Raw genomic sequence first — 21,041 nt, 5'->3', positions numbered from 1 at the left:
TTCCCGAGGTTAGTTTATTTTCTTTCCTTCCATAGGTCTCCTTTTTTATATTAGTTTTATTCTTATAGTGCAGACTTTGGTATTTATTTTAGTAGTCAATTTATATTCATAATCTTTCGTGTATATACTACTTGGTGTACAGATGCTAATGTTTGCTGAGCGTCTAGCGGGTCAAGCAGCATGTTGGACTTGTCGTGCCTTCGCCCATGCGCCGAGGTCGCTGTCCCGCTATGCAAACCTCTACTGCGCTTGCGAGTTGCTTCTTGTCGTGATGCTACATCATTTACTTCACCCCATCACATTCGTCAACTTGCAATTGGAAAGTGTGTGTATTTTAGTAGCGAATTCACATCGTGGCGATTAAATTCAGCTTATTACTTATTTCACATCTTTTTGTCAGTGAACAAAATCTTAAATAACTGATGACTTACCTTATTCTTTTTTACACACATATAAATAACAAGAAAGGAACTTATCCTAAAACTAAGTGAACATCTTTCATAGTTTGTAGTGAAATATTTTCACCATACTTAAACATAATAACGTCATGATTTGGTTTAACCTTCTGTCAAACCCATTCACCGTGCTAATTCCTTTAGATCCTTGTGTGGATAGAGGGCCTTGCCCTTTCCACTTAGTCAAGGCTTGGTGTATTTTTTCTTCAAATGACATATCTCCCTTGGGTACTATAGGCAGTGGTTTTTCCCACTCACCAATTTCTCGTTTCTTAAACATTAATTCAGTTGCTGTATAACCTGTCTAAGTACGTGACAAATTATTAATGATTTGCTGAAATGGCGAGACGAACTCGATCTATTTTGTATGTCTTTGTGGCGTGTAGCAGCGTACCAATCTATTAAATTCCTTAAGGGTATACGGAATGAGTTTTTCGATGAAAAAATCGATTTTTGGGTAAATGCATTTTCGAAAAATTTAGACTGTCCCGTTTAATACCATGTATAAAATATTTGGATGACGTGAATAGAACTATTTTAAATAATTTTTTAAAATAATTTCGACACACGATGTTCCGCACCTTGTATATGAGACGCAAAATATACCTGATATAGACAGCCTTGCCAGAGATATAATTGACCACAAGAGAGTTAGCTTTTCTGTTGGCTACACTGCTAGACAGTTGACAATAGATTCTGCACCATTTGTATTGTTTCCTTTGTGAGTACATCCATATCATTGTTGTGAAAGTCGTATGTGGAGAAGTCATTGAGTTTTCTTTCCTTTAACATGCCAAGACCTAGTCTGAAGGTATTTAGAAAGCGTGTACATTGGCGCAAGAAAGTAAAGTGTACTAAAAATTCGTCTGATTCATCTTCATCAGTATCTGATGTCCCAGTAGCGACTAACCTCAACACTGGTAGTGATACATTGAGTGATGCTGCTGCCACTACACCGGAAAGTGCTTCAAGAAGAAAACTAGCTGGAATTGAATAAGAATACAAGAAACTAAATGCTGGGACTACAAAATATGAGGTAATTAACGTCTCTTTATTATCAGACGTTTTGGAGAACAATCTGTGCTGCAAACAATGTGGAAAATGTGGTGTTTCATTGAAAACAAACTTACATGTAGGACTTGCTTGTGAATTAGAGTTGATGTGCAGTTATTGCAAACACAGTGTTACTTTCTTCAATTCCTCACATGTTACTGCAGATACAGGTAAACTATACGATATAAACATTAGACTGGTTTATGGATTTCGGTGTATAGGAAAGGGCAAGGCTGCAGGTGCTATGTTGTGTGGTGTGATGAACCTCCCTCTTCCACCTTCAAAATTTAACAAACACATAATTGCAATAGGCTCTGCTGTAGAAGATGTGGCACAGGAAAACATGAAAGATGCTGTTGAGGAAGCAGTTGTTGAAAATAATAATAGCAGAGACTTGTCCATAGCTTTTGATGGAAGCTGGCAGAAGAGAGGCCACACATCTCTGAATGGTGTTGTAACAGCTACAAGTGTGGACACTGGTAAGGTAGTTGATGTGGCAATACTTTCCAAGCATTGCAGATGAAAGGAGAAAATGAAAACTAAACATGAAGAGGAGTGCATGGCAAATTACTATGGGTCAAGTGGTGGTATGGAAGTTGCTGGTGTAAGAAATATTTATCAACGCTCAGTAAAACGGTACAACGTTAGATACATAAATTATTTTGGAGATGGTGACTCAAAGGCTTTCAAAGAAATTGAGGAACTGAGACCCTATGGTAACGATGTGAAAATTTCCAAACTGGAGTGTGTTGGCCATGTTCAGAAAAGGATGGGATGAAGACTTCGACGGCTCAAGGCTAGCATGAAAGGCAAGAAATTGACAGATGCTACAATAGATCATATTCAGAAGTGCTATGGCCTAGCAATAAGACAGAATACAGCAATGCAGAATTAATGAGAAGAGCAGTTTGGGCTCTGTTTTTTCATACAGCTTCAAACAATGAGAATCCCCAACATAGGCTATGTCCAAAAGGAGACGATAGTTGGTGCACCTGCCACCTGCCATAATGGATGAAATAAAACCAATATTCCGAGACCTCGCAGATATTAGTCTACTAAAGAAATGTCTTCATGGCCGGACTCAAAATCCAAATGAGTGTGTGAACCATGTGATATGGAATAGACTACTTAAAACTGTGTTTGTGTGTATAAACACACTTCACTTTGGCGTTTATGATGCTGTTTCATCATTCAATCAGGGCACTATAACAAAGTGCAAAGTTCTGCAGAAGTTGGGGCTCTGTGTACGACTACGTACTGCCGCAGCTATGCTTTGTTTGGACAAGGAGCGGCTCAGGTCTTCAGATAATGCCATTAAAGTATATTCAAAGATGGCTAGACAGCATAGCAGAGCCATCAAGAGGAAGCTGTTGGGCGATTCTGATGATACAAGCTATGGAGCAGGCTTGTACTGAAGTAAAAACTTTGAAGCTAATTTCCCGTCACTTTAGTTTTTTTGTGTATAAGGTTCATTTTCTCAGGGTCTATTTATAGTAGAAAGATGAAATTTTCTGTAGTTGTTCCTTAAGACCTTCTAATATAGCTGAATTAAAATATATGTGGAATTATTTTGTATTAATGGATGTAAATTTTAAAATACTTGTTAAAATGGATAACTTTTTTTAACATTTACAAAAAATAAAATATCTGAAAAACTATACATTATTTTTTCAAAATTAATAATTCAGCATAAAAGCAGAACATATCTCTGCGTTCTGTGAAAAAATCAAGAGTATCGTCCAAATAACAAATGAGAAAATGTCCCTAACTTTTAGCTCAATTTAACATTGTAAGCACAGGGCGTTCCGTATGCCCTTATACACCCTTTCTGTGGAACTTGCTTCGGGGTGAATCGTGATACCAGTATGTGTTTTATTTTACTTGTCACCATGAATTCCTTCCATCTGTTGCCTGTGAAGTACTATGTATCATCAGTAAACAGTATCTGCGGTTTCCCTACTCTCGTGATATAGTCGTCTGTAATTCTGCTAATAATAGGAGGTCATTGACCTCACCGCATACAACTTAACATATTTGAAAAAAAAACATCATATAAGGCAATTGCATACTTAGCATCCCCTTTTCCTCTTGGATAAGGCCCGGCAGCATCCATTGATACTAATTCTAAAGGTTTTCTGCGAACTACTGGAAGCATTTCAATTGATTTAGATTTGTTAGAGTGTTAAGCCTTATGACAAGTAATATATTTTCGAATTATTTAGAGAATTCGGCGCCGCATGTTGGGGAAGTAGCAGTACATGTTTATCTAATCGGTACGTTTAGAAACACCGTAACGATCCTATAAGTTGTGAGTGTAAAGAATGAATTCATTTGCATACTTTTCAAGTGAACACACGCATCACCGTCCTTGGTTAGGTGTACGTTGGTGATACAGCATTCCTTTATAAATAGTATGAAATTTTTTAAAGTTATTATCATAATCTCTTTCACATAGTTTGTCTTATCTTTTTACAGCGTGAATCTTCTCCTTGCAATTGCTTTAGCCTATTACGCATTTTTACATAACAGGATTAATAAGTCTTGTCTTGCTTATGCAGGTCGCGGATTTTAGAATTCTGTTCGGTGAGTTCTAAAAATTCATTAACTCTTGGGGTAGCCTCGACAAGGGGTCAGCTATTTTGCTTTGTTTACCTTTGACGTACACTACCTCGAAATTGAAATCCTGCAAATAAAGACACCGTCTGATTATTCTTCTGTGCAGCAATTCGCACGTCAAGAGAAAAGAAACAGCTTGGTGGTCACAGTAGGATTTGGTGTGTTTTCCCCACAAATAATATTCGAATTTCTTAAAAGCTCATACTATAGAAGAGCTTCTAGCTCACTTACTGAGTATGATCGCTGACATTCTGTAAGAGTCCTGCTTGCAAAACCAGTTTCTTGGATTTTTGTTGTTCATCTGTCTCGCTGATTTGGAATAGGCATGCCTCAAGACCCTACGATGACGCATCAGTGCTTAAACAAAACTCCTGTGACATGTCTGGATGAGACAATATATCTGCATTGAGTAGAGTTTCTTCTATGTTAAGTAGGTTTGACATTGATTGGTCCAAATCCAAGGATTATCCTTCCATAACAAGTTTAACAGGGCATCGGTGTTCAGCAACTGGTCAGGAATAAATTTTCTAAATAAAAATACTAAGCCCAGATTAGCTTTGAGATGCTTTTTTGTTCTGATTGCATCTAGTTTCTCCGGGCCTGGAAAAATGTCTTGTGGTGATATGACAATGTATTCTGAGAATCGGTGTAATACTTATCGAAAAAGTCGCAAATGTTCTTCCCAGGTAGGCGTTGCTACTGGCAAGTCATCGACGCAGACAGTGACTTTGTTAAGAAGTTCTGGACCTAAAACTTTGTCCAGAGCGGAAATGAAGACACCTGCCCTCACATATAAGCTTCACGGAGAGCTGCTTGACAACGGATGCCTTTCAGTTGATTATGGTAAGGTATTTGACTTTATGGAACTTTGGTAACCGTTCTTCTAAGTTGTCGGGACGTGTCGTAACATGAACAATGATCTTGTTTATATTCCGGGTGCCGAGCATAAGCCTGATGCTACCCTCAGGTTTGGCAACAGCTAAAATAGGAATACAACACGGCGAATATAAGTGTGGTATGACACCCAATGTATCATTCGTCAGTTTCCTTCCTTACTGCCTCCTTTTTGGACCCGGGAATAGGGTGTGATGAAAAACAGAGCGTTTTTATATGTGTAACCTTTTATTACCCTGGGCGCATTTCAAACACATGCGCGTACCAAAGTATGAATTTCTGTAGGTCTTCTTTCTGATCTTCCGACAAGCAAACTTAATTCACTTACCTTTGCTTGTACTAGTGCTACCTACATACATACATCTTTCATGTAGCTCTTCGTCTGTTCGCGCATCACAGAACAACATATCTGAATAAGACAATTGTACTTTAATGTCTGTGTTTTGCAGAAGTTTGTTTTTTATTGTACTGGTTCCGATTAAATCTGCTGATAACCTTTGTTCATTAATTGTAAAAGAAAATTTTCCCTGTCTCGTGTCAGTCAGTATTTTTTACTGTCGGAAGGTATCCATACCAATAAGACAATTAAGTACCAGTTTTTCCACCACTACAAATATACATGTGAAAGAAAATTTTCGATAGTAATAGGTATTAATGCTTGAAGTTTCCATACCTTTAGACTTGCTCTCTACTGCAGTCAGAATTGAACAGCCCTGCACAAGCTAGGTTGGTATGTGTGCTTTTGTAACGCATTAAATAAACCTTGACAGATTACATTTGTCGATGTTCCTGCATCCAGTATAAAGTTCATATTTAAACATAGTATCCTGGCATTGCTGTGCTGGTACTGCGAACGGCTGAAAGCAAGGGGAAACTACGGCTGTAATTTTTCCCGAGGGCATGCAGCTTTACTGTATGATTAAATGATGATGGCGTCCTCTTGGGTAAAATATTCCGGAGGTAAAATAGTCCCCCATTCAGTTCTCAGGGCGGGGACTACTCAAGAGGATCTCATTATCAGGAGAAAGAAAACTGGCGTTCTACGGATCGGAGCGTGGAATGTCAGATCCCTTAATCGGGCAGGTAAGTTACAAAATTTAAAAAGGGAAATGGATAGGTTAAAGTTAGATATAATGGGAATTAGTGAAGTTTGGTGGCAGGAGGAACAAGACTTCTGGTCAGGTGACTACAGGGTTATAAACACAAAGTCAAATAGGGGTAATGCAGGAGTAGGTTTAATAATGAATAGGAAAATAGGAATGCGGGTAAGCTACTACAAACAGAATAGTGAACGCATTATTGTGGCCAAGATAGATACGAAGCCCACACCTACTACAGTAGTACAAGTTTATATGCCAACTAGCTCTGCAGATGACGAAGAAATGGAAGAAATGTATGATGAAATAAAAGAAATTATTCAGATAGTGAAGGGAGACGAAAATTTAATAGTCATGGGTAACTGGAATTCGTCTGTAGGAAAAGGGAGAGAAGGAAATGTAGTAGGTGAATATGGATTGGGGCTAAGAAATGAAAGAGGAAGCCGCCTGTTAGAATTTTGCACAGAGCACAACTTAATCATAGCTAACACTTGGTTCAAGAATAATGATAGAAGGTTGTATACATGGAAGAACCCTGGAGATACTAAAAGGTATCAGATAGATTATATAATGCTAAGACAGAGATTTAGGAACCAGGTTTTAAATTGTAAGACATTTCCAGGGGCAGATGTGGACTCTGACCACAATCTATTGGTTATGACCTGTAGATTAAAACTGAAGAAACTGCAAAAAGGTGGGAATTTAAGGAGATGGGACCTGGATAAACTGAAAGAACCAGAGGTTGTACAGAGTTTCAGGGAGAGCATAAGGGAACAATTGACAGGAATGGGGGAAAGAAATACAGTAGAAGATGAATGGGTAGCTCTGAGGGATGAAGTAGTGAAGGCAGCAGAGGATCAAGTAGGTAAAAACACGAGGGCTAGTAGAAATACTTGGGTAACAGAAGAAATATTGAATTTAATTGATGAAAGGAGAAAATATAAAAATGCAGTAAATGAAGCAGGCAAAAAGGAATACAAACGTCTCAAAAATGAGATCGACAGGAAGTGCAAAATGGCTAAGCAGGGATGGCTAGAGGACAAATGTAAGGATGTAGAGGCTTATCTCACTAGGGGTAAGATAGATACTGCTTACAGGAAAATTGGAGAGACCTTTGGAGAAAGGAGAACCACTTGCATAAATATCAAGAGCTTTGATGGAAACCCAGTTCAAAGCAAACAAGGGAAAGCAGAAAGGTGGAAGGAGTGTATAGAGGGTCTATACAATGGCGACGTACTTGAGGACAATATTATGGAAATGGAAGAGGATGTAGATGAAGATGAAATGGGAGATACGATACTGCGTAAAGAGTTTGACAGAGCACTGAAAGACCTGTGTCGAAACAAGGCCCCCGGAGTAGCTAACATTCCATTGGAACTACTGGCGGCCTTGAGAGCCAGTCCTGACAAAACTCTACCATCTGGTGAGCAAGATGTATGAAACAGGCGAAATACCCTCAGACGTCAAGAAGAATATAATAATTCCAATCCCAAAGAAAGCAGGTGTTGACAGATGTGAAAATTACCGAACAATCAGTTTAATAAGCCACAGCTGCAAAATACTAACACGAATTCTTTACAGACGAATGGAAAAACTAGTAGAAGCCGACCTCGGGGAAGATCAGTTTGGATTCCGTAGAAATGTTTGAACACGTGAGGCAATACTGACCTTACGACTTATCTTAGAAGAAAGATTAAGGAAAGGCAAACCTACGTTTCTAGCATTTGTAGACTTAGAGAAAGCTTTTGACAATGTTGACTGGAATAGTCTCTTTCAAATTCTAAGGGTGGCAGGGGTAAAATACAGGGAGAGAAAGGCTATTTACAATTTGTACAGAAACCAGATGGCAGTTGTAAGAGTCGAGGTACATGAAAGGGAAGCAGTGGTTGGGAAGGGAGTAAGACAGGGTTGTAGCCTCTCCCCGATGTTATTCAATCTGTATATTGAGGAAGCAGTAAAGGAAACAAAAGAAAAATTCGGAGTAGGTATTAAAATCCGTGGAGAAGAAATAAAAACTTTGAGGTTCGCCGATGACATTGTAATTCTGTCAGAGACAGCAATGGACTTAGAAGAGCAGTTGAACGGGATGGATGGTGTCTTGAAGGGAGGATATAAGATGAACATCAACAAAAGCAAAACGAGGATAATGGAATGTAGTCGAATTAAATCGGGTGATGTTGAGGGTATTAGACTAGGAAATGAGACACTTGAAGTAGTAAAGGAGTTTTGCTATTTGGGGAGCAAAATAACTGATGATGGTCGAAGTAGAGATTATATAAAATGTAGACTGGCAATGGCAAGGAAAGCGTTTCTGAAGAAGATAAATTTGTTAACATCGAGTATAGATTTAAGTGTCAGGAAGTCATTTCTGAAAGTATTTGTATGGAGTGAAGCCATGTATGGAAGTGAAACATGGACGGTAAATAGTTTGGACAAGAAGAGAATAGAAGCTTTCGAAATGTGGTGCTACAGAAGAATGCTGAAGATTAGATGGGTAGATCACGTAACTAATGAGGAAGTATTGAATAGGATTGGGGAGAAGAGAAGTTTGTGGCACAACTTGACCAGAAGAAGAGATCGGTTGGTAGGACATGTTCAGAGGCATCAAGGGATCACCAATTTAGTACTGGAGGGCAGCATGGAGGGTAAAAATCGTAGGGGTAGACCAAGAGATGAATACACTAAGCGGATTCAGAAGGATGTAGGTTGCAGTAGGTACTGGGAGATGAAGAAGCTTGCACAGGATAGAGTAGCATGGAGAGCTGCATCAAACCAGTCTCAGGACTGAAGACCACAACAACAACAACAACATCCTGGCATTTATTAAGGCCTGTGCAGACTCCCTAACGTTCTCTTCCAAACGTCTCCATTTTCCTCACACAAGTCCTCCTTGGTATCTACTTCTCTGTCATATCTCAGAAAATAGCTAGGAATTAATAGTAGCGCCCATTCCCTTCCTCGGTCTGCGAACGGGGTCCTGTCGCGCCCTATGTTGGTTTTCCTAATTAGTCATGGGGGCGGGGGAGGGGTAATCGTTCATCCTGAGTAACCAACACTGTATGCACAGTGTGGTCTTGACTTCGCAAATTTGTTTCTTGTGATACCCGTGAATTAAATTCTCTTTCACCTTGACCTCCGCCTGCTAAATGATTGTCACTCCGCTGGTTGTAGCTAGCAGGGGAAGGACTGCGTTAAATAATGTAGGTATTACAATCCACACAAGTTTCCAACGCTACACATTCACTGATTTGGCAGGAAGTGTAGCGAACAAAACTTATTGTTGGGCACATTGACGACACCTTACTGCAAAACGTCGGGTCCTCTGGTATTTACTAGCAATTTCTAGTATATAAGAAAAACGACATCCTTCAACAGATATCTGTACGTTACAAAGAAATCGTAAATAAAGTATCCCGTAATGTACAGTTTTTACCTTCCAGGGTCCTTAGGAAATTAAAGAGTGGCAAATGTAGTGCCGTTCTTTAATTACTGTCAATTGTTGTGGCACTATATACGCTGTCTGTTTGTAACATTATGTTATAAATCAATATAAATGATAGTATTCGCACTCATCCGGTATCGCCTTCAGATGTGTCACTTGTTGGACGTTTGGCGCGCTGCCATAGCACTGGGTAATAACAACGAGACGGAGTGTCACGACTGGCACTTTAGACTGTGTTAAAACCACATGAAGCACTGTAGTATGAACTATGATGCGAGGGCGATATCGGTATTTGCAATCGGACAGTGAAGTCATTCAGGAAGTTTGCAGTGTCATGGCGAACGCGCAGGTTATGTGTAACTATTCTAGACAGAATCACATGGAATTTCATGGCCGCGTCCTCAGTTTTGGGCGACAGCTTAAGCTAAACTTCAACGTGGACGTTATTGAACAAAATGTTAAGACTGTATGAACATTGTGAGTTTCGTCGAGTTCTATAACAACAGTGAGAATGTTTGCGCGAATAGATTGTGATTGTCGTTGTGAGAGCTGAACTGTTTGCAGTTAAGCGAACATCACAGACTAACATATTATCGAGTTACTACACACATCAAAAAGAGTTTTGCATCACCTGGGTTCCGAGAGTTCCAGAACCTGTACAGAAAATTGGAGTAACATAAACATCATTTTCGCCCTTTTTATTGCTCATGAAAACCACACATTGCATGTTGTACCATCATACAGCGAGAACTTCAGAGATGGTGGTCCAGATTGCTGTACACACCGGTACCTGTAATACCCAGTAGCACGTCCTCTTGCACTGATGCATGCCTGTATTCGTCATGGCATTCTATCCACAGGTTCATCAAGGTACTGTTGGTCCAAACTGTCCCACTCCTCAACGGCGATTCGGCGTAGATCCCTCAGAATGGTTGGTGGGTCACATCGTCCATAAACTGCCCTTCCAACCAATCCCAGGCATGTTCGACAGGGATCATATCTGGAGAACGAGCTGGACACTCTACTCGAGCTAGGTCTTTATCCTGAAGGAAGTCATTCACAAGTTGTGCACGACGGGGACGTGAATTGTCGTCCATGAAGACGAATGCCTCGCCAATATGCTACCGATATGGATGCACTGTCGGTCGGAGGATGGCATTCATGTATCGTACAGCCGTTACGGCGGCTTCCATGACCACCAGCGGCGTACGTCGGCCCCACATAATGGCACCACAAAACAGCAGGGAACCTCCACCTTGCAGCACTCGCTGGATAGTGTGTCTAAGGCGTTCAGCCTGACCGGGTTGCCTCCAAATACGTCTGCGACGATTGTCTGGTTGAAGGCATATGAGACACTCATCAGTGAAGAGAACGTGATGCCAATCCTGAGCGGTCCATTCGGCATGATGTTGGGCCCATCTGTACCGCGCTGCATGATGTCGTGGTTGCAAAGACGGACCTCGCCATGGACATCGGGAGTGAAGTTGCGCATCATGCAGCCTACGGCGCTCAGTTTATGTCGTAACACGACGTCCTATGACTGCACTTAAAACATTATTCAACATGGTGGTGTTGCTGTCAGGGTTCCTCCGAGCCATAATCCGTTGGTAGCGGCCATCCACTGCAGTGGTAGTCCTTGGGCGGACTGAACGAGGCATGTCATCAACTGTTCCTGTCTCTCTGTATCTCCTCCGTGTCCGAACAACATCGGTTTCGTTCACTCCGAGACGCCTGGACACTTCCATTGTTGAGAGCCCTTCCTGACACAAAGTAAAAATGCGGACGCGATCGAACCGCGGTATTGACCGTCTAGGCATGGTTGAACTACAGATAACACGAGCCGTGTACCTCCTTCCTGGTGGAATGACTGGAACTGATCGGCGTTGCTCATGCATGGTTGTTTACATCTTGGGGCGGGTTTAGTGACTTCTCTGAACAGTCAAAGATACTGTGTCTGTGAAAGGCCTCCGCGACTGGGGGCCATAGCCATACGATTAAATAAATAAATATCTACAGTCAACGTCTATCTTCAGGAGTTCTGGGAACCGGGATGATGCAAAACGTTTTCGGATGTGTGTATATAGTTCGGAACTGAATGAAATGGCGCGCGCCTAAACATAAACTGTCGCCATGGAGACATGCATATTGATTGAGACGTGTGGCACCGTTTTCGCCAGAACTGTAAATTCGCGATCATGATTACCAAAAGTGTACGGAATGTAATAACGCAGTCAGAGGTGGAATTGAATTTTATACCGTTTTAATACGATGTGCGGGACATTATAAACGGAAACGTAATCATGCGCATACCAACGTGGATTTATATACAAACAACTACGTTCTTAAGGCCTATGACGTAAGAGATGCAACGAAGAATGGAATAACTATGTGGAGAAACACATTACAAGTAAGAAGACATATTTTCTGCCATTTCACAACCGATGGAGTTGCTTTAATTACGCCGCCAGCACCGAGCCACCGCTGACGTCACAATGCATTGCCTACAATAAGTTAAGCTGCAACACCAAATGCTCTCTTCTACATCTACATCTACATTTACATCTACATTTATACTCCGCAAGCCACCTAACGGTGTGTGGCGGAGGGCACTTTACGTGCCACTGTCATTACCTCCCTTTCCTGTTCCAGTCGCGTATGGTTCGCGGGAAGAACGACTGCCGGAAAACCTCCGTGCGCGCTCGAATCTCTCTAATTTTACATTCGTGATCTCCTCGGGAGGTGTAAGTAGGGGGAAGCAATATATTCGATACCTCATCCAGAAACGCACCCTCTCGAAACCCGGACAGCAAGCTACACAGTGATGCAGAGCGCCTCTCTTGCAGAGTCTACCACTTGAGTTTGCTAAACATCTTCGTAACGCTATCACGCTTACCAAATAACCCTGTGACGAAACGCGCCGCCCTTCTTTGGATCTTCTCTATCTCTTCTGTCAACCCGACCTGGTACGGATCCCACACTGATGAGCAACACTCAAGTATAGGTCGAACGAGTGTTTTGTAAGCCACCTCCTTTGTTGATGGATTACGTTTTCTAAGGACTCTCCCAATGAATCTCAACCTGGTACCCGCCTTACCAACAATTAATTTTATGTGATCATTCCTCTTCAAATCATTCCGTACGCATACTCCCAGATATTTTACAGAAGTAACTGCTACCAGTGTTCGTTCCGCTATCATATAATCATACAATAAAGGATCCTTCTTTCTATGTATTCGCAATACATTACATTTGTCTATGTTAAGGGTCAGTTGCCACACCCTGCACCAAGTGCCTGTCCTCTGCAGATCTTCCTGCATTTCGCTGTAGTTTTCTAATGCTGCAACTTCTCTGTATACTGCAGCATCATCCGCGAAAAGCCGCATGGAACTTCCGACACTATCTACTAGGTCACTTATATATTGTGAAAAAACAATGGTCCCATAACACTCCCCTGTGGCACGCCAGAGGTTACTTTAACGTCTGTAGACGTCTCTTCATTGAGAACAACATGCTGTGTTCTGTTTGCTAAAAACTCTTCAATCCAGCCACACAGCTGGTCTGATATTCCGTAGGCTCTTACTTTGTTTATCAGGCGACAGTGTGGAACTGTATCGAACGCCTTCCGGTAGTCAAGGAAAATGACATCTACCTGGGAGCCTGTATCTAATATTTTCTGGGTCCCATGAACAAACAAAGCGAGTTGGGTCTCACATGATCGCTGTTTCCGGAATCCATGTTGATTCCTACAGAGTAGATTCTGGGTTTCCAGAAATGACATGATACGCGAGCGAAAAACATGTTCTAAAAATCTCCAACAGATCGATGTCACAGACATAGCCCCATAGTTTTGCGCATCTGCTCGACGACCCTTCTTGAAAACTGGAACTACCTGTGCTCTTTTCCAATCATTTGGAACCTTCCGTTCCTCTAGAGATTTGCGGTACACGGCTGTTAGAAGGGGGGCAAGTTCTTTTGCGTACTCTGTGTAGAATCGAATTGGTATCCCGTCAGGTCCAGTGGACTTTCTTCTGTTGAGTGATTTCAGTTGCTTTTCTATTCCTTGGCCACTTATTTCGATGTCAGACATTTTTTCGTTCGTGCGAGAATTTAGAGAAGGATCTGCAGTGCGGTCTTCATCTGTGAAACAGCTTTGGAAAAAGGTGTTTAGTATTTCAGCTTTACGCGTGTCATCCTCTGTTTCAATGCCATTATCATCCCAGAGTGTCTGGATATGCTGTTTCGAACCACTTACTGATTTAACGTAAGACCAGAACTTCCTAGGATTTTCTGTCAAGTCGGTACATAGAATTTTACTTTCGAATTCACTGAACACTTGACGCATAGCTTAGTCGTCGAAGATCGTCATAGGACGTTTGTGCTTGTCGTAGGACATGTCATACCGACCTAAGGAGTGGATAAAGTTATTTCCAGATCTGGAAGAGCTCTCATAGAAAGCCCTTGCGTTAGTGTCGTATGTGCCAGCCCGCTTAAGTTGCGGCGTTCGCCATTAAATTCCGGGCGCCGACCAATCGTAGCAAAGCTGCTTCCTTGCTATCGATGCAAGGCACGCTACCGGCGGAAAGTTTGATTTCTACAGCTCTCAACTAGGTAAACTTTGTTTACATTCAAGAAGACGTCATATTACGACTTTCTCACTACCAAATATGAGTTATTTACCGCTTTCAGTTGTAACTGAGCATAACTGTAGCCATTTCCTTAATTATTTACGGATATATTTTCGGGAATTTTCCTCTTATATGCTCTTTTACGTTTGTTGCCAAAAATTCTGGCGTGGTTGCTTTCGCTAAGTTTGAAAAGTAAAACGCGTCTTTTTTAGTTAAAATTCTCGAAATTTATGGTCAAAATTACGCAAGGTAAATCTCTGAGAACTGTTGTCTCCACACAAGGGCGAAGAAAGAGCACCCTTGACCGGAAAAAGAATAGAACGTGGCGGTATAATTATTGAGCATTTTTAAACAAAAAGAATGCGTTATAATTATGGTACAGTGGGGCTAATACACTCACGGGGCTAATCCTCCTGAAATAAATTTTGCAGTAGTGCACTAGTTCCTCACAGAGGCTTCAGTGTGTGCCAGGGTCTCTTTGTCATCGCATATGGTTGCAGTAACGGTGTTCTGAAGAACACAGGTTACACTGTGTGTGTATCTATTGCTGGAATACAAAGGTGTGATTTGCCACGTATTTGGAAATGTCTGCATATCGGGATATTTCGCCCCGTAAACGTGTGGTTATTTCCGATCAGTCAAATTATTAGTTTAATTGATATTTCACTGTGAAATTCTAGAAAACACATTATCTTGGATTGTTTTCAGATGATCAGTACATACGAAGAGGGAAAAGCCAAGTGCTTCATGGTCCGAGGAAAATATGAAACAAGCAGTAACGAGTGTTGTAGGCAGCTTGTCTTAATAAACTGCCAGCAATGAAACTTGGTTTCACCAAGTGTGCGTAGCTGCAAAAAGGACGAAAATTGTTTGCTTATGGTAAATGCCTGAGATTTTGACAATTAAATACACTGGATGAAGTAGCCTCTTGATACGTAGAATAGCCCCACCATTTTTTATATACTGTCATTTCTGCCTTCTTTGGATTTTTGTTTAATACTTTGCTCGTGTAAAGGAATTTCGAGCTCTTATATACTGGAATGTATTCACAATCAACATACCGTAATTGTATGACGTTGGCAGATTTTTTTAAAAATTTCATGTTGTATTATATGGGGTTTGGCTCGCCCAGCTAGCCGTGCGATCTAAATCACTGCTTCCCGAGCGGGAAAGCGCGCCGGTCCCCGGCACGAATCCTCCCGGCGGATTAGTGTCGAGGTCCGGTGTGCCGGCCAGCCTGTGGATGGTTCTTAAGGCGGTTTTCCATCTGCCTCGGCGAATGTGGGCTGGTTTCCCTTATTCCGCCTCAGTCACACTATGTCTGCGATTGCTGCGCAAACACTGTCTCCTCGTACGCGTAAACCATAATTACTCTATCACGCAAACATTGGGGTAACACTCATCTGGAATGAGACGTTCCCGGGGGGTCCACTGGGGGCCGAACTTCACAATAACCCTGGGTCCGGTATGGGGCGGTCAACTTTGATCCTCCCCCCCACTCCCTGTTTCCTTTCCTTTAGGCACCCTCTCTCCCTTCTCTTTCCTTTTTCCCCCGTCCCCCGTCCTCCACCCCTCTTCCCCCGGGCTTCCCCTCCCCCCTCCCCCCTCCCCCCTCTCCCCTGCCCATGGCATCTCTGCTCTCCCTCTCCCACTCCCCCTCCTCCTCCTCCTCTCTTGGCAGGTCCCCGGACTCGCACACGTTCTGTGAACATTCGCGCGCCGGAGATCGTCGCCATCAGTGTCTCGTGTGTGTGCCTTCGTCTGTGTTTAGTGTTCTTTCGTCGTTACGCCTCCTCTGTTCACGTGTTCCGTCGCAGCCGTCCGTGTTTTGTGCGCCGTGTCAACTAGTGTCAGTGATCTTTTTTCGTCAGGCGTGAACGGCTCTGTGTTTTTTTTGTTTTTTGGTGTCTACATTGTTATGCCCACCATTTTTGATTGTATTCTCTGTGTCCCCTCTATTTTATTGTAAATCTCAAGGCTGAAGAGCGGCGTACTCAGCTGCTGACAGCCCGCCTTGTGTAAGGTGATAAAAATTACAATAAAGAAAAAAAAAGGTGTGGGTGGCGGTACGGTGAGTGGACTGCTGTAGCCTGTTGTGGGGTTGTGTAGCACTGAGGGGTACGGCGGGGACGAAGCCTCTCCGTCGTTTCTAGGGCCCCAGATCAATACATACATACAAATGGGGCTTACGGCTGAAATGAGTGGAATAGTCCCGCTGTGCCCTGAGTGTAAGGCTGGACGGATCTTGACGCGTCAGCTGACTGAGACGTCGTTTTGCACGTAACGACGCCAACCGCTGTGTTACGTTTAACGCGGAGGGCCGGACCTGTGTGCAGGTGTTGGCGCCGTGGCTGCCGCGTGGTACCAAGATCGTGGCGTGCGACCTCAGCGCCGAGATGCTGCGCTACGCGCAGGCCAACAACTCGCTGCCCGGCGTCGTGGCGTACGAGCGCCTCGACGTGACGGACGCGCTGCAGCTGGAGCAGAGCGGCGTGTGGCGGCGGGGGCCCTACTCCAAGGCATTCGTCTTCCTGCTGCTCCATTGGCTGCCCGACAACAGGTCAGCCTGCAGTCTCTCTCTTTCTCTCTCTCTCCCAGCCCTCCTGGCTTACGGAGGCCGAGGAACAACTTAAATGGACAAAAATCAAACAGTGGAAAATCCAGGATGGAATGTAACAATATTGTGAGTTGTGAAACTTCCTGGCACATTAAAATTGTGTGCCGGACCGAGACTCGAACTCGGGACCTTTGCCTTTCGCTCTACCAACTGAGCTACCCAAGCACGACTCACGCCCCGTTCTCACAGCTTTACTTCTGCCAGTACCTCGTCTCCTACCTTCCAAACTTTACAGAAGCTCTTCTGCGAACCTTGCAGAACTAGCACTCCTGAAAGAAAGGATATTGCGGAGACATAGTTTAGCCACAGCCTGGGGGATGCTTCTAGAATGAGATTTTCACTCTGCAAGTTTCGCAGAAGAGCTTCTGTAAAATTTGGAAGGTAGGAGACAAGGTATTGGCAGAAGTAAAGCTGCGAGGACGGGGCGTGAGTCGTGCTTGGGTAGCTCAGTTGGAACCGGCACGGTAGCTCAGCGTGTTCGGTCAGAGGGCTGCGTGCTCTCTGTAATAAAAAAACTGAGTCAAGGAATCAATGATCAACTTCAACGGATGTCTTGTGACGTCCGCCCAGACCAAACGCAACGAACTATATCGAACAAAATTTTAAAAAAAGTTGGTAGAGCACTTGCCCGCGAAAGGCAAAGGTCCAGAGTTCGAGTCTCGGTCCGGCACACAGTTTTAATCTGCCAGGAAGTTTCATATCAGCGCACACTCCGCTGCAGAGTGAAAATCTCATTCTGGAAACATCCCCCAGGCTGTGGCTAAGCCATGTCTCCGCAATATCCATCCTTTCAGGAGTGCTAGTTCTGCAAGGTACCCAGGAGAGCTTCTGTAAAGTTTGGAAGGTAGGAGACGAGGTACTGGCAGAAGTAAAGCTGTGAGGACGGGGCCTGAGTCGTGCTTGGGTATCTCAGTTGGGAGAGCACTTGCCCACGAAAGGCAAAGGTCTCGAGTTCGAGTCTCGGTCCGGCACACAGTTTTTATCTGCCAGAAAGTTTCATATCAGCGCACACTCCGCTGCAGAGTGAAAATCTCATTCTGGAAACATCCCCCAGGCTGTGGCTAAGCCATGTCTCCGCAATATCCATCCTTTCAGGAGTGCTAGTTCTGCAAGGTACCCATGAGAGCTTCTGTAAAGTTTGGAAGGTAGGAGACAAGGTATTGGCAGAAGTAAAGCTGTGAGGACGGGGCGTGAGTCGTGCCTGGGTAGCTCAGTTGGTAGAGCACTTGCCCGCGAAAGGCAAAGGTCCCGAGTTCGAGTCTCGGTCCAGCACACAGTTTTAATCTGCAAGGAAGTTTCATATCAGCGCACACTCCGCTGCAGAGTGAAAATCTCATTCTGGATTGTGAGTTGTGTTTGCGTGAGTGTGTATGTGTGTGTTTGCCATCTAAATCTGACGAAGGCCTTACTGGCCGAAAGCTATTATTAATGACAGTCTTTTTGTTGTGCCTATATGCGACTCAGCATTTTCACAATATCGTTAAATGGACTAAACGTTTGTCACGTCCTAGGAGACATCACGCTAATAGCTTGTAGCGCCGCCTCTGTCCTTAATTACTGCCTTGTAATGTTGTCATACTTTCATACAGTACACAATTCAGATTTTTTATTTTTCATTATACTCAAAATTGTTTTACGAGTACTTGAAAGCTACCAGATAAAGCCTTTTACACCAGGAAACATTTCGCTGAAAACATCAATGCTTAACTAATCAGTTAGAGATGTTTATTATTAACTATAAGTTTAACGCATTCTATTCCGTTGGAGCGGTTAATCTCTTCGATTTGCGTTGGTCAAAATGGTTCAAATGGCTCTAAGCACTATGGGACTTAAAATCTGAGGCCATCAGTCCCCTAGACTTAGAACTAATTAAACCTAACTAACCTAAGGACATCACACATATCCATGCCCGAACCTTTACATATATGAGTGTATCCTGTTCGCAAATGGACACCTTCAACAAAATAAGCATATACACAGTCACAACACAAGAAACACATGTGACAGTGTAGAACAGCACTGTACCAAAAAAGTGTATCACAGATGACAGTTCAGCTATATAACAGCCTACCCAGTGATTTACAATCGCAGCAACATAAAAAAATTCTAAAACATAATCTTAAGTCATTTCTAGCGGAAAAATGTTTTTACTGTGTAAAAGAATTTTTAAATTACAAATATAGCCTTGTAAACAATGATTATGGTTAAATTCAAATTGCTATATTTGTCACTTGTAATTTATGATTGTTATCTGTAATTAATTTTGTCATGCTCTCTCTCTCTCTCTCTTTCTCTCGCTGTGTGTGTATTTGTGTGTGTGTGTGTTTCTGCTCCTTTCGCAATTTTGACGTGTCCTATATTGAATGTACCGTTTAAGTATGTAATGAATCAAATGGACCAATAAATAAATGAATGAATGAAACCTGCAACTGTAGCAGCAGCGCGGTTCCGGACTGAAGCGCCTAGAACCGCTCGGTCGCAGATGCCGGCAGTTGCGTTGCATTTTGTCTTAACACACACTAAGACACTGTAGTGATACGTCCCATTCCTTGAATGAGAGGTATCACGTCCTTCAGTGCATATGTCAGACAAAAGATGTTCGTGTTAAAGTAGTCGATAAGTCTTGGGGGCCCCACTGCTGGGAGGTGTTTCAAATCGTAGTTGCTGATACTAGAACTAACGATCCAGTGACTGTACGGAAGTGGCTAGAAGTCACCTACTGAGGAGGAGATAGGTGTTCCATGGAGAGGGCGGCGCGGAAGAAAGATCTCCATGAAATCTAAGAACGCGAAATGTCAAAGATAATAAATGTATGGTAATTGTTAACTATCAAGTGGAATATCAGAACTTTTATGTAGGTAGTGTAGAGAGTCAGTATTCAACTTGGTAACTGTCCTCATTTTTTATGCACTGCGTTGTAATTTTGAAGATAACATAAGAAGGTGAATTCAGTCTCGCTTCTTATTTGTCTGGTAGACTGAATGAGAAAGATAAGTTAATTTCCAGCAGCTTTATCTGCGGCCTGTAAGTCTGAGCCAAGTTGGAGGAAGAAGGCACATGGATTCAGGTCACAGACTAGCTGCACCCTGATTAATAATAATGGCGACCGAATAATCAGTACGCAACATTCATTGTATATAAAAGAGTGTTCAGATGGCAACTTAGTTAAGTGTTTGGTGCATAAGGTGAAGTATAACAAATCTTCATGCAGCCCAAGCCAACCTGAACACTCCACGTGGCGACCATGACAGGTTGGCTTGGGCTGCATGGAGGTTTGTTATACTTCACTTTATGCACCAAACACTTAACTAAGTTGTCATCTGAACACTCTTTTATATACAATGAATGTTGCTTATTGAATATTCGGTCGCCGTTAACTATTATTAATCAGGGTCCGGCTAGTCTGTGCCCTGAATTCGTGTGAGTTCTTCCTCCAGCTCGGCTCAGACTCCGCCTACTTACAGACTGCTGATAAAGCTACTGCGTCCATAACAGATCTGATATTCAACTTGATAATTAACAATTACAAGACATTCATTATCTTCGACACTTCGCGTTCTTAGTTTTCATGGAGCTCTTTCTTCTGCACCGGACGCTCCATGGAACTCCTGTCTCCACCTCAGCAGGTGGGACCGTCTGACTGCTGCCCACTTCCGTTCAGTCACTGGCTCGTTAGCTCTGGTATCAGCAAGTACGATTTAAAACACCTCCCAACAGTTGGGTGCTCACCGACTACTGTCACGAACATCTTTTTTTCTGACATATGTATTTAAGTACGTGATACCTCTCATTCAAGGAATGGGATGTATCACTACAACTCTAAGCGAAAAAAAAACCGCACCACGGAGGAATTATCCTTATGGGACGAAAATCGGTAGGTGTGATGTACAGGGTGTTTCAAAAATGACCGGTATATTTGAAACGGCAATACAAACTAAACGAGCAGCGATAGAAATACACCGTTTGTTGCAATATGCTTGGGACAACAGTACATTTTCAGGCAGACAAACTTTCGAAATTACAGTAGTTACAATTTTCAACAACAGATGGCGCTGCGGTCTGGGAAACTCTATAGTACGATATTTTCCACATATCCACCATGCGTAGCAATAATATGGCGTAGTCTCTGAATGAAATTACCCGAAACCTTTGACAACGTGTCTGGCGGAATGGCTTCACATGCAGATGAGATGTACCGCTTCAGCTGTTCAATTGTTTCTGGATTCTGGCGGTACACCTGGT

The 21,041-nt window shown here is 42.7% G+C and overlaps 1 protein-coding gene and 1 non-coding gene across 2 annotated transcripts in view; both read left to right on the top strand.

Moving 5' to 3' along the window:
* Positions 1 to 21,041, top strand: part of LOC126161246 (juvenile hormone acid O-methyltransferase-like) — a 116,438-nt gene that overhangs the window by 25,720 nt on the left and 69,677 nt on the right. Inside the window, exon 3 of the mRNA XM_049916986.1 lies at positions 16,519 to 16,742. Coding sequence (XP_049772943.1) covers positions 16,519 to 16,742 — 224 coding nt within the window. The remainder of the gene's footprint in view (positions 1 to 16,518; positions 16,743 to 21,041) is intronic.
* Positions 17,999 to 18,073, top strand: Trnas-cga (transfer RNA serine (anticodon CGA)). The gene has a single exon. It is a non-coding gene; the product is annotated as a tRNA-Ser (tRNA).

The sequence above is a fragment of the Schistocerca cancellata genome, chromosome 2 (genome assembly GCF_023864275.1).
Source record: "Schistocerca cancellata isolate TAMUIC-IGC-003103 chromosome 2, iqSchCanc2.1, whole genome shotgun sequence".
NCBI classification, from domain to species: Eukaryota; Metazoa; Arthropoda; class Insecta; order Orthoptera; family Acrididae; genus Schistocerca; species Schistocerca cancellata.
This window is presented reverse-complemented; position numbering and strand designations above follow the sequence as displayed.